The 13,654-nt window shown below is 42.3% G+C and overlaps 1 protein-coding gene across 1 annotated transcript in view; it reads left to right on the forward strand.

The window, feature by feature from the left end:
* GPC4 (glypican 4) overlaps window positions 1–13,654 on the forward strand; it is a 108,739-nt gene that overhangs the window by 70,309 nt on the left and 24,776 nt on the right. The window contains exon 2 of the mRNA XM_019919063.3: window positions 919–1,077. Within this exon, the coding sequence (XP_019774622.1) occupies window positions 919–1,077 (159 nt within the window). The remainder of the gene's footprint in view (window positions 1–918; window positions 1,078–13,654) is intronic.

Raw genomic sequence — 13,654 nt, forward strand, 5'->3', positions numbered from 1 at the left:
CGCCGTATCTCTTGGTCATTATGAGGGAGAGGCGTGGTCTGTTCAAAGCACAATTTTTGGTCTTTGACAGAGGAGGAACAGGGCAGAAGCTCTCCAAACTCTCAGGTCCAAACCACAAACAGAATGCCGTTGCTGTAGGGGAGGCAGATGGTCTGCATGTCTTTGACATTTTCTTGGCCCTTAGGGCTACCTAAAGGCGACATTTACTGGAAGCCATTCATCTGTATTTGGACAAGTGGCTACACCGCACACGATCATAAAGGTCAATGTTATAGTGTCTAACATCTGTACAGAAGATGCTGGACAAGAAAATCTTAAAACCAAGAATCATTTAACGTCCCCCTTTGTGACTTACCATCGACTCAAATCCCAGCGTGGACTCCGTTCTTTCCTCTTGGCTGACAGCTCCTTGAAATGCACTTACCCTTTGCTTTATTCGCCACATCAATTGCTTATATATTTGCTCAGCTTTTGGTTGTTGTCACATATTTTACAAATCATTCTTCATTTAACGGTACCCTCTCTTGCAGTGTAAACTCTCAAAGCTAGAACAACTATGTCTCATTTGCATGACTTGCACAGTAGGTAGCATAAAATCTCGAAGAATTTATGCGAGCCTTCCGTTCATATTGAATGATACTCTCTTTACTGGCCACACCGATTTTTCCTGTATGATAACAATCTTCCTGATTGGAACGTTCTTTTCCTTTTGGAGATGGCTTCATTATCTTATTTTTCCGAGAAGGAAATCAATATTTTCAGTATAATGAAACTTTTTAGATAACGCATAATGCCCGGGCCTTTGCAGGAACATCACGGAGAGAAATGAAGCCAAGCGTGTGCACCTAAATCAGACTCTTCCGTTTTGGACTTGATGAATGATGACGGAGATTGATTGTCCTACATTTTATCTTCCAGGTGATCATTTGAAGATTTGTCCCCAGGGTTATACCTGCTGCTCCCAAGAGATGGAGGAGAAGTACAGCCTGCAAAGTAAGGATGATTTCAAAAGCGTGGTCAGTGAGCAGTGCAATCATTTGCAAGCTGTCTTTGCGTCCCGTTACAAGAAGTTTGATGGTATGTATTGGAACTTTGGTCTACGTAAGTGTAGATATTTGCTTTGTTCTTGAATTCTTTTTCTTTCTTTTTGCCATGCGGCTAGCAGGATCTTAGTTCCCTGACCAGAGATTGAACCTGGGCCACAGCAGTGAAAGCGCTGAGTCCTAACCACTGGACCGCCAGGGAACTCCCTTGAATTCATCTTATACCTTTTAGTCAAGTCAGATCTACGAGCTGCCAGTGAAGTTCGTACAGTTGCTTTTCCCAAGTGCCTTTCTTCTCTCAGTGTTCAAGTTTTCTCCCAAGAGGCTCTCCTGGCTGGACCCCAGGGGCAAGTTAGCCTTACAGCTTTATTGTAGAATCCTTCCAGATACACTAGAATCTGTACGGTATGGTAGCCATTATGGAAATATGGTCACAAGGAGCCAAAAAAGAGATTAAAGTAGTTTAATTTAAATGCTTTCATTTATTTTCTTGGGTGAACACACAATAGTGTTGTTGACACAAGTCACTAAAGAAAAATCTTCCTAATAAAAAGCAGGCATCTGAAAACTTAGTCAAAATAACCACAGAGATTCTGCAGATGCTGGACTTCAAATTAAATTTCAAAATGGATCCCTCAAAGCCAACTAGAATTCCTAGAAGCCCTGTAGAACACAGGATTAATGCTCATGCAGCAGTGACCACACGGCAGTGACCCAGAGGTAGCTGCTGGGCTCCAGTCTTCATTAAGTTCAGCACCATTCCTGGCCTCATTTTAGCTGAAGCTTTGGTCAATCCACGTTAGAGCCACGAGAAAACCTATTTCAGTCCCCTGTGCCAAACACAGATTTTCACATGCACACTTTGTTTTCAGAGTGAAGAAATAGACAATCTGAGCCAGAAGAGAGGTACTTCAATCGTATCTGAAGCAATGTAATAGATGACAGACTTTCAAAATGAAAGTATGGGGTCCAAACACCTCAGGATTCCTTTCTCTGGTGCTGTTCACTCAGTTTGCAGGTCGTTATGAAGTAGATTTAATTTTAATAGGGATGATTTCCTTTGTACCTGTTGTAAAGGCCATTCTAATTACATAGTACCTTTGAAGCATGCTTTTCCTGACATTCTGTGGTGAAGAAGTACAAGGCAAATTTTTGAGACGTGAAATGTCTTTGAGCATTTCTGCAAAGGGCTCATTACCATGGTGAGAAGTGGGATTAAATTAGATTTGATCTAGCTGATAAGGCAGCTCCCAGCTAAAGAACAGGTTGTATTTCAAATGTTGCCTTTGAGATTCGTTATTTGAAACTGATAACTGATTTAATAAGTGTTAGTCGGTTCCCAGGCTGGACGACAAAAGCATATATATATATATATATATATATGTTTTTTATAAATTTATTTATTTTTATTATTTTATTTTTGGCTGCGTTGGGTCTTCGTTGCTGTGCGCGGGCTTTTCTCTGCTTGCGGCGAGAGGAGGCTACCTACTCTTTGTTGCCGTGCACGGGCTTCTTGCAGTGGCTTCTCTTGTTGTGGAACACAGGCTCTAGGCGCACGGGCTTCAGTAGTTGTGGCACGTGGGCTCAGTAGTTGTGGCTCGTGGGCTCTAGAGTGCAGGCTCAGTAGTTGTGGCATGCGGGCTTAGTTGCTCCGCGGCATGTGGGATCTTCCCAGACCAGGGATCGAACCCGTGTCCCCTGCATTGGCAGGTGGATTCTTAATCACTGTGCCACCAGGGAAGCCCCGACAAAAGCATATTTAATTTGTAATGCAGTTGAACTAAAATTTTCCAGGTAGTGTACCATTTATTGTGCCCATTTCCCCCAATGCTTTGTATGTGGAGTTGTGTTTAGTCTTTATCTCCTTTCCCTGGATGGATGGAAATAATTTATGTATCCATATATCCTGTTTATTATTCTATAATCCCCAATGCACAGGCTGTTAAGTATGTTAACACCACGTGAAGATGAGTGTTATTGGCAAAAGACATCTTAGACCACCTCTGTCTCTTGGTCACTAAGTTATCAGTATGATTATTGAAAAGAATGGTATTCTCTTGACTATGGCGTTTCTCATTCAAGACAGTAACTGAAGCAATTCTTTTTCCTTTGAGGAGAAAACTTAGAGAGATAATCAGACAGTCATCTTTGAAAACTTGAGATGCTGATATTTAAAAATTACCACTTGGGGGTTTAATAATGGGACTTAGAAGGGAAAATTCCTGCTCTTGAGAAATGGCTAGCGTGTCAGTAGCAAGATACAGTGGAGATGAGGCAGTTTCCAACCTCCAAGGTCACTGCCTCCAAATCACCCCATTTCTTCTTAGACGTGTCTCCTCCAGGTGTGGAGTGCACAGACACTTAGTGATTTCTCTTCCCAGTGGGCCTGGTAGTTTCACTATTCTTTCCCCTTCTCACTCCCCATGGTTTTATAGCATTACTCATGTGATTCCAGTGTGTACTTTTTAAAAAGCCACACAGAGAAATTTTATCAGTAAGTATTAACATGATTTTTTAAAAAAAGGACAGAAAGGGGCTTCCCTGTTGTTGCAGTGCTTAAGAACCTGCCTGCCAATGCAGGGGACACGGGTTCGAGCCCTGGTCCGGGAAGATCGCACATGCTGCGGAGCAACTGAGCCCGTGCGCCACAGCTACTGAAGCCCGTGCGCCTAGAGCCCGTGCTCCGGTGCAAGAGAAGCCACTGCAATGAGAAGTCCGCACACCACAACCAAGAGTAGCCCCCAATCGCCACAACTAGAGAAAGCCCGCGTGCAGCAAAGAAGACCCAGTGCAGCCAAAAAATAAAATTAAAAAACGGGGGGGCCTTCCCTGGTGGCGCAGTGGTTGAGAGTCCGCCTGCCGATGCAGGGGACACGGGTTCGTGCCCCGGTCCGGGAAGATCCCACATGCCGCGGAGTGGCTGGGCCCGGCTGGGCCCGGCTGGGCCCGTGAGCCATGGCCGCTGAGCCTGCGCGTCCGGAGCCTGTGCTCTGCAACGGGAGAGGCCACAACAGTGAGAGGCCCGCGTACCGAGAGAGGGAGGAAAAAAAAGGACAGAAAAAGTTTCTCTTGCCCTCCCTACCAGCCTTCACCTCCAATAAATGTGTTTAACGCTGTTTCTTTATCAGTTTCAAAACTGCCCATGAAAAATGATGATGAAACCCCAGTTTGTTTCTTCTGACTTCAAATTAGACTATGGCACAGACAATAAAGGTAGGGAGCATAGATTTAAATTTTTTTGAAGGAGTTGTAGCCTCAATGTGTTTGGCCTGGAGATCAGAACAGAGCTGGGATACTTTGCATATTTCCTCCAAGCTAGGCTTTCTGAGACAATTAACTGCTTTTATATGGTGAAATCTCAGTTGATTGGTATCCAACAAACCGTAATCCTCAAGTGGGTGCTGCATTTATTGATTGATTTTTTTTTACATCTTTATTCGAGTATAATCGCTTCACAATGGTGTGTTAGTTTCTGCTTTACAACAAAGCGAATCAGTTATACATATGCATATGTTCCTGTATCTCTTCCCTCTTGCGTCTCCCTCCCTCCCACCCTCCCTATCCCACCCCTCCAGGCGGTCACAAAGCACGGAGCTGATCTCCCTGTGCTATGCGGCTGCTTCCCACGAGCTATCTATTTTACATTTGGTAGTGTATATATGTCCATGCCTCTCTCGCTTTGTCACAGCTTACCCTTCCCCCTCCCCATACCCTCAAGTCCATTTCTAAGGTTGGCAATTATGACCTGCCAATAGTCCACAAGGCCTAAAGACGATGTTGAGTGAAATTGTGTAGGGGCTATGGTGACTCTTAGAAATTCAAGAGTAGAGTGCTTTGGTCAAAGAATTGTCTAAGTTTTTATAAAAGTCAAACCCTGGGTTACTGATGTGAACGGAAGGGAGGAAGTTTGGCAGAGTAACAAGATGGCGACTGGAGAACCAAAATGGGGCAGCAAGGTGGCATAAGGAAGGCTGGGGATAAGTACTGAGGAAATAGCAAAGGACACGTGGGAACATAGGAGGTCAAAGTACTTCAGAGGAGCATCTTTTGCCATCTCCAAGCTTACAGTATAACTTTTTTTTTTTTTTTTTTTTTTTTTTTTTTTTTTTTTTTTGCGGTACGCGGGCCTCTCACCACTGTGGCCTCTCCCGTTGCGGAGCACAGGCTCCGGACGCGCAGGCTCAGCGGCCATGGCTCACGGGCCCAGCCGCTCCGCGGCATATGGGATCTCCCCAGACCGGGGCACGAACCCGTGTCCCCTGCATTGGCAGGCGGACTCTCAACCACTGCGTCACCAGGGAGGCCCTACGGTATAACGTTGAAGTGGTGATCCTGAGCTCAGGCAACTTCATCTGTCATCAAAACTTCAGTCATGTTTATGAGATACCACTTCTTTCTAAGGCAGGAACAAGGTTTTTTGTTTTTTTTTTTAAAATAAACTTTCAAATAAAAATAAGGTTTCGAGGCTTTTAGGGAATTAGCCTTCTTTTACCAGAAAGCATCCCATTATCATTCTGCCTCCATGAGCTCTGGTCAGTGTGAGCGCTAGCGTTGGCATTTTGGAGTCAGTCCACTTATCTCTAAGGTCCTTTTTTGTTCTACACATGTAATTTTCTATTGTTTGTACCTCTAAAGAGACTATACAGTGTATAAACCAGTTTTGAAGTTGTAAACTCTGTGCACGTGTGTGTGTCTGCAGACCTGGCTGAAGTACAGAAGAACTTCCTTAGGCAGCACCTCCCCCCCTCCCAGTTCTCAGATTTCCCATATTTTAAACCTGCGCCTCTGAGTTTAAGGACTCACCTCTTTATTTTCTTACACGTTAATCTTCTTCATCTAATCTTTGACTTAGAATATTCAATATCAGAAATCGACTATCCTGGGCTAGAGACATAGAGTCAGAAAACTTTAATGACAGAGCTAGCTGCTCCCCCTGTTGGCCAGTTTTGGGAATTTTTCTTTTTTTTGAAGTAGAACTGCTAATTAACATAGCTGAATCGGTTGTCTCATGAATATGCTAATCAGATCCTCCGTTCAGGGGACTTTGAAAGAATTGCTTGGCAAAAGGAATAGAAATAATAGAAGTGCGGCATAATCCGTGTTTGGGGACCACAACATAAAAACCTGCCCCCAAATGTCGCATTTTGTGAGAGACTAGTTGTTTTTCAAAGAATCAGAGCGAAATCAAACAACCCAAATAGATTAAGATTAGAGCTGCCATGTTAAATATATTTCAGAATTACATAGTAAAAATGATGTTAACAACTACAAAGATAGATTATTGCTTGCAAACTCCCCGAATCAAATTATTTGCTAGGTGTTTTTGCATGGTGTAAAAGAAATTTTAAGAAAATAGTGACGTTGTTTGATGCTAGCCCATTGGGAATACTACTTTCATTTGCCATTGTAGGAGCAAATGTAGCAACTTTGCCCAGGAGGCAGAGCCCTCCCGGTTGTCAGCCTGTTTCTGCTGTGAACCCACTGTGACCTGGGGCAATTAACTGGTCTCAGTTTTCCCATCCATAAAATCAAGGGGTTGAGCTGGATGCTCTCTAAAGACCCTTTCAATTCTACAAATTCTGTGAATCTTCTCAACATGTGACTAGACCAGCTGCTTCAGTGAAAGGTCTTACAAGATGTTAATTAGGCGTCTGCATGGTCCCCTCTATTTTCCTCCTATCATTTCTTAACCCTCCGCTACTTTCACTGGGTCTTTGAAAACCCTCCCATGAGCCTGAAGCTTGTTAACTCGAATAATAGTAGAAATGTTCTGAATTAGCTTAAAATGCACATAAAAGAAATAATTGTCCCATCTATCTGAAGAGTGCTTCATGTCCTGCCTTTGTGAAATGATAGAAAACAAGGGGGCTGGAGAGCTTAGGGGAAAGGGTGGCCACTCTTCATATTGAGCCAAATTTCTGTTTTAATCAGTGACTAAAAGTTTTCCATGGTTCATCCTGGCCATTACCTCATTAGGCCAGTAGGCTCAGCAGTGTCGGAGACGCAGCAAGTTGAAGGCATTTGAATTCCCATGCCCATGAAAGACAAATATAGCCAACTAAGCTTCATGGCTTTTGGCTAAGCTGAAGTTTTTGGAATTTTCCTGACCCCCTGACTGCAAGTATTTTTCAACTGCACGGTTTTCTTATTGTCCTTTGCACGGCCATACTGACTTCGTACAGACCTCCCGGGTCTTTAGTTTAAGTCTTCGACATCCTCAAGATAAATGTGTCATAGAAATGTGTGACGTACATACAACATACGGCTGTTTTTGAATCCTTACCTCAGATTTCATTCATTAAGATGTCTTTTTAAAATTTGTTGCTTTTTTAAACCTCTGCTACAGTGCGGCAATCAGGATGCGTAGCCACGAAAGTACAGAAAAAGACATGAGGCCTCTGACCTTCCTGCAAACGCAGTGTTCCTTCCAGATCATACTATGGGTGTTTGATTTGGTTGGAAAGCACTGCTACTCTGTGCTTTACAATTCTATTTTCCTTCTTTTTTTTTTCTTTCCATGCAAAAGAGACTAAAACACTGGGTAATTTTGCTAATTCTTTGATAATCTCTGTGAAACGCGATGAGAAGGAGCCGCTGCCAGCTTACTGGAATCAAATCAAGAGCTCAGATAAAACACACACTTTTCTGTATTGACAAAGGTTTTCTGCCTTTTGAGTTGTTATCTCAGGTGTGGCCAGTTGTGGCTCTAGCATTGGCCGTCTCATTGAAAATGCTTGTGCAGCTTCCAGGGAGCCCTGAGCACACTCTTTGGGCCTCTGCTATTAGCTGTGGCTTCTTAAAGAAGGCGTGGTGTCAGCAAGAAGCAGCCGATCTGTTTGGAGGCGAGTAAATAAATACACAGAAGAGCTTCAGCCGAATTGCTTTTATCTATTTTTTGGTTCATTGTACTTTGAGCCTGGGAGTTGAGAGCCTTGTTGATCATCTCTGCTCGCCCTTTTTCCATGCGTCTGTCTGTCCCAGCAAAGAAAAGGGCTTATTTGATCTAGCAGTGACTCTGACTGAGAGAATTCCCAAGCCAGTCAGGCCTTTCTTGTTCATTGTCCTGGCCCATCTCTATTGCGCGCAAAGCACGTGGTCTCTCTCTCTCTCTCTTTCTCTCCCTCCCCTCCCCCTCCCCCCATTCCCTCAAGAATCTGAAGCTCTTCACAATAGAGAAGACTGGAGCGGGGAATGCTACATGGGCATACCTTCTCTGGAGGTCAGTTTGGCAGTGTTATCAGAGGTTTCAAATAGCTTCATTCATACCCTTTGACTCAGTAACTGTACTTCTAGGTTTTGATCTCAAGGAAAGAAAGATCTGCGTACAGATTTATGTACAAGAATGTTCATCACAGTATTACTTGGAATAATGAAAAATAGGAAATTATCCTGAATGTCCCATAATGATTACATTATGATCTGTTCGTATGGTGTCATAGTATGCAGTTGTTAAAACTGATGTTTCTGAAGGCTTTTTAATCACATCGGAACTGCTAAGCATACAGTGTTCCATGAGAACAGGGTATAAATACAGGATGACCTCAACCATGTGACAATACGTACCTTCATAGAAAAAGCAGGAAAGCAATTCAATAAACCATTGTTGTTCTCTTAATGGTGGGATTATGGGAATTTTTGTTTTCTTCATACCTTGCCATATTTTTCAAATTGCTGCAATTTGAAAGGAATACTTTATAGGAAAAAACGGTATTTTTAAACGAAAAATGTAAACTGCTTTGGTGGTGTTTTGCCGTGTTTGGGTTTTTTTTTTTCCAGTATTACAGTGCTCACTGTAGACAGTTTGGAAGAAGCAGAAAAACATGTGTCAGGCTCCAGCATTTAAGTCGGATGAATAGAATAAAGGGAAATAAGTCATTTTTGAAAGCATGAGATAGATTACTTTTCCTATTAGATTACTTTTCCTATTGTGTCGCTGCAAAATTGGGGTGAACTAAATTGAGAAACATTGAAAAAAACCACGCCGATTCCCTAACACCCATCCAATACCACTGTACGCGCCTCGTCTTTCTTTGGTCAGGTAGACAACGTATATACATCCATACAAATCAGAATCATCGCCGATTGTGCTATTTTGTGTCCTGAGTTTTCTCCTGATATTAGATCGTGAGCAGATAGACTGTCTTGTGAGGTTTGTGTATGAGGTCATACAATAGGTCCACGTGGAGGTTAGTATATGGAGCACTTGGAACAGTGCTTCAGCCTTGGAGCATTCTTTTCTTCTTCAGTTTTTTTGGCTGACCACGCAGCATATGGGATCTTAGTTCCCAGATTAGGGATAGAACCCATGCCCCCTGAGGTGGAAGCGTGGAGTCTGAACCACTGGACCACCAGGAAAGTCCCCTCAGAGCTTTCTTAAACATGCCCTCATGGGCCCTTCTCAGTGAGAAGGAATCCGGCTGTGCTAAAGAGACTTGGCTAGCTGGTGCTGGGAGTACCATTGCTAGAAATGGAATGTGGTCCAGGGGAAGGGACCTTACGGTACTGACCGTGTGTCCCTGGCCAAGTTAGCCCGGAGAGAGAATTAGCATTCAAAATGCATTAACTACTAAAAGTGACCTTGGGAAGAAAGGGCTGCTCCTACAGTGGCAGGGTCCTCCAGCCCCCTTTCATATGCTAACAGCCCCTAATAAGGGCCTCAGCTGGCAATGGCCTTCTCCTCCTAGGAGAAGACCATTGTTGAGCTACAGCTGTTGATTGTTAGTCAAGTACCCCTGCTTTTAGTACCCCGTGCCCTCCCTAGCAGGCACTCCTGAGGAAAGTGCCTGTTAGAAACTTAACACAGACTTGACCAAAAAAGCAAGACAGAGGAGGAGATAGACTTTGGTTTCAGTCAGTAAAATGCTTGCTTAATTTCCTTTTTTCCCCCCTTCCATTTGTAGGTGCTTATGTTAGCTGTTCTTCATCAAGTACTTGATCTTGGGTGAAAGAATGGATGGCTATAACTCTGAGTTTTCTTAACAGTGTGAGAAGTATGAGTTGTAGCATGTACCAGGAGACTTCTTTCTTAGGAATTTTGTGGATGTGGTAACTTACTGTTTGCACGCCACACCAGGGCTGTGAAACACAGCCTTTACATTAAAGAGGAAATTAATCCTTATATGTAAAAGGCAGCTTCCTAATAATATAAATACAAGGGGGTAATTTATAGCACCAAGCAAAGGGATTGAATAGAAAGGGCTTCCAGTCTCTTCAGATCACGGGTTAATTCTAGAATGCATCCTAGCACATTAATCAATAGCCAATCGATTGTTTATAAAGTAGTAGCTAATGGCATTTAATAGCAGAACTGAGGGTCTTTTGACCTGTTTCAAGAATTTTGAATGTTTATTTGATGCAAGACAAGTGGCGGGGGGATAGACGTTCCAGAAGTACGTGATGTTCTTCTTTTTGTAAAAGACAGGATATTTACATAGAAAACTTTTATATGGAAAGGTTTTGCCTTTTCTCTCTAGTAGTTTTTCCCATGTTAAATTGGTACTACTGACATTAAGAATAATCAGATGTTAGAGCCGGAAAACACTCCCACTCTCCCAGTCTCCTAGCTCAACCATTGCATTGAGGTGCTTCTGGTACGATGCAGATGAAATATACATGGGGAGGGTGGGGCATTGACCTGCCGCTTAATTCTCAGTTTTCCTTTCCCTGATTCTTTGCCTCGATCTTTTTGTATATACGCGTGCTATGCATGATACTCTGTGTTGTAATATCATGTAAAATCTCTTCCCTGCATTTCTTCATCCCGTGTTTTTCACTCAGGAGTTGCTCCACCCTCGTAGATGTCTGGGATGTTTCACAGAATTGGAAGCTAGAGCCATTAAGCATTTCCTTTGGCTGAATTGTTCCCAGTTTTATAAGGCCTTGGGTCTTCTTAACCATTCTCCAGCAGCTTTGGCTTAATTTCTATCCCCCCCAGATGGCTAATATTTGACTCTGCCAAGAAAGATAAAAACCAGCCTTGAAAGGTTTTTTTTCTTTTTCAATAATTGTAGATATAAAGAAACTCTGAAGGTGACAGTAACATTATTTCACATATTATGAATAGTGTCCACTCACTGAGCAGCTATTGTGTGCTAGCCATTATCCGTATGAGGTGAGCAGTAACAGCCCCATTTTATGGAAGAAGAAGCAACAGAGGCTCAGAGTTTAGATCTTCTGTCCCGTCGAGGTCACACAGCTCATGCTTTTCCTCCTGTGTCCTATTACTTCAGATCCTAGCACATTAACGTGTTTATTTCCATTCCTATGTTGTGGTCATTCATGAGCCCTAGGCGTAGCAGTTGCTTCATCCTTGGAACATAAATCCTTAAGCCCCCAAACTGAAAATTGAAGGCGAAATAAACCCTGCTCACAGACACCATATTTAAAATGCTTATAAACTGTCCCCTCTCTCACTCTCCTTTCAGACTCTCTGAGCAGCATTTTTCATGAATACAAGCATTTGCTGCAAGGGAGATCTGAATTCCAGTCAAGTCAGCTTCTGATCCTGGTGGAACTCTGGTTTACACTGGTCCTGGCTGGTTCTCTCTTAGCCACCAAGTGTCTTATAATTGGCTTCAGGCATAATGTTTACAATGGGATGATTGCTCGTTGTCTCAGACCTGCGCAGTTTTTCTTCAGCAGTTAAGATCTGATTCTGAGTTCTAAATAATTGGGGGGGAAAGTGGAGATGAGCTTTGCAGCGATGAATGAAGTTGCTCTTGGTGGCTGGGGACCAGGTCCTGAATGTCTAATTTGTGTTCTATCCCCCATTGTAGAAGGAAATGTGGGAAGAAAGGTGGGGAGGTGGGGAGGTTAAGGAATCTACAAGAACATATGAGAGCGGCTAGTTTGATAGGAGAAATAGATGTAAAAGTTTTTCCCCCCTTTTTTCTTACAGCAAATTATTACGCTTTGATATTGTACCTAATTGGTATGGATTTTAGAATTTAAATTATGTCTGCCATCCTTAAAAGATCTCTTTGAGACAAAAAGCATAGGTAGAATAGTCCCATTTACCAGGACGAGTAAGAACACGTCTAAGGAGAAATGAGTTTGGGTCTTTTGGTTCGCTTGACGTTTGTTTTGTTGACTTTGCAGGTGAAATAGATGAATATTAAAAAAAAAAACTTGCTGTATGAAATGAAAGATTAAGGATTTTATAGATAGTTTAAAAGTCTCTGGTGCCTCCATGAAACCATGTGTGGAACGTGGCGGGTATAGTAAAGGTGAATTGGATGGAGAAAATTCATCTTTCTAGAAATTTTCATTACAGTCTCTTTGGGCAGGAAGGTTAAGATGCATGGCAAAGCTGTGTGCTTTGATTTGAGCCCATACCAACCACTTAGTACATAGTTGTCAAATTATATAGCTAGTTGGAGAGATCAAATTAGCAGATTTTAACTCCTTATATCAGTTCTGTAGAATTTCTATATATAATCCACTCAGTGGAATTATATTTGCAACTTATACGGCCACAGTAAAGAATCTTTTAAAATGTGAAGGAAAGGAAATCAATTTTCTGAATGATTAAATGAATTAGAGTTTAATATGTATACAGCACCAAACTAAACTCTGAAAATATGAGCTAACATCATACACACACACACACACACACACACACACACACACACACACACACACACACACACACACACACACACACACACACACACACACACACACACACACACACACACACACACACACCCTTCCTAGCAGAATTTGAGTCCCAGGAAATAAAGTAATGTCCATTGTGGTATTGGACAGAGGGCATGCTGGGTTAGAATCAGTCCTGTTCTTCGTTGGATCATTGCTCTTGTACTTTGAAGTAGCTGTATTATATATAACTACACCAACCCATAGGCTGTTGACCTGAATGAGGATCTCTAAGAATGTTTTATTTTTTCCATAAAATGTTCAGTGTCTTAGCGTTTCTTTGACCTGGAACACTTTTAAGCCTAAAAAAATAGTGACATTTCATAGTGTTTTTCAGTTAAAACTGAGCTCGACATGCCACTCTGCCCCAACCCTTAAAACCAGCATTCATTAGAAATGCAAGTGAGTATTCAGAATTACTTATTTAATGAGACATGAAAGCGCAAGTCAAATAATTCTCAACATCCTGTTTCTGCACTAAATGACGTGTGCCAATTTTATGAGCAATATAGTAAAAATCCAATCTAAGGAAGGACCTATGGTTGCCTTTGGAATGTGCTCTTTTGGATGGTGAAATAATTAGTAGCACTGGATTGACACAAGGCTTCCATGCTGATCTCAATAACCAGGCTTTATTTTTCCAGTATGTGAAAGCCAGCACCACTTGGCAAGGACGCTAGTGATTCAAGGACAGTACGGGAAGTGGACCAGATGACATTTAAGGTCTTTTCTCGCCCTAAGATTCCACAACTTTGAAGTCTAGAAAAGTGCTGCCTGCATCTGGACTCTTTTTTTTTCCACGCAAGAAAATTCATCCCCAAAACCTCTTTAAGAAATGACACCCAAGGATGCAACAAAAAATTTTAAACCCAATTTATTGGAAATGTATTTTCCTCTAATTAAAACATTACCCTTACCCTGAATGCTCCACGTTCAGCACAGTTGCCAGGTTGGTG

This window comes from Tursiops truncatus, chromosome X, assembly GCF_011762595.2.
Source record: "Tursiops truncatus isolate mTurTru1 chromosome X, mTurTru1.mat.Y, whole genome shotgun sequence".
Classification (NCBI taxonomy): domain Eukaryota; kingdom Metazoa; phylum Chordata; class Mammalia; order Artiodactyla; family Delphinidae; genus Tursiops; species Tursiops truncatus.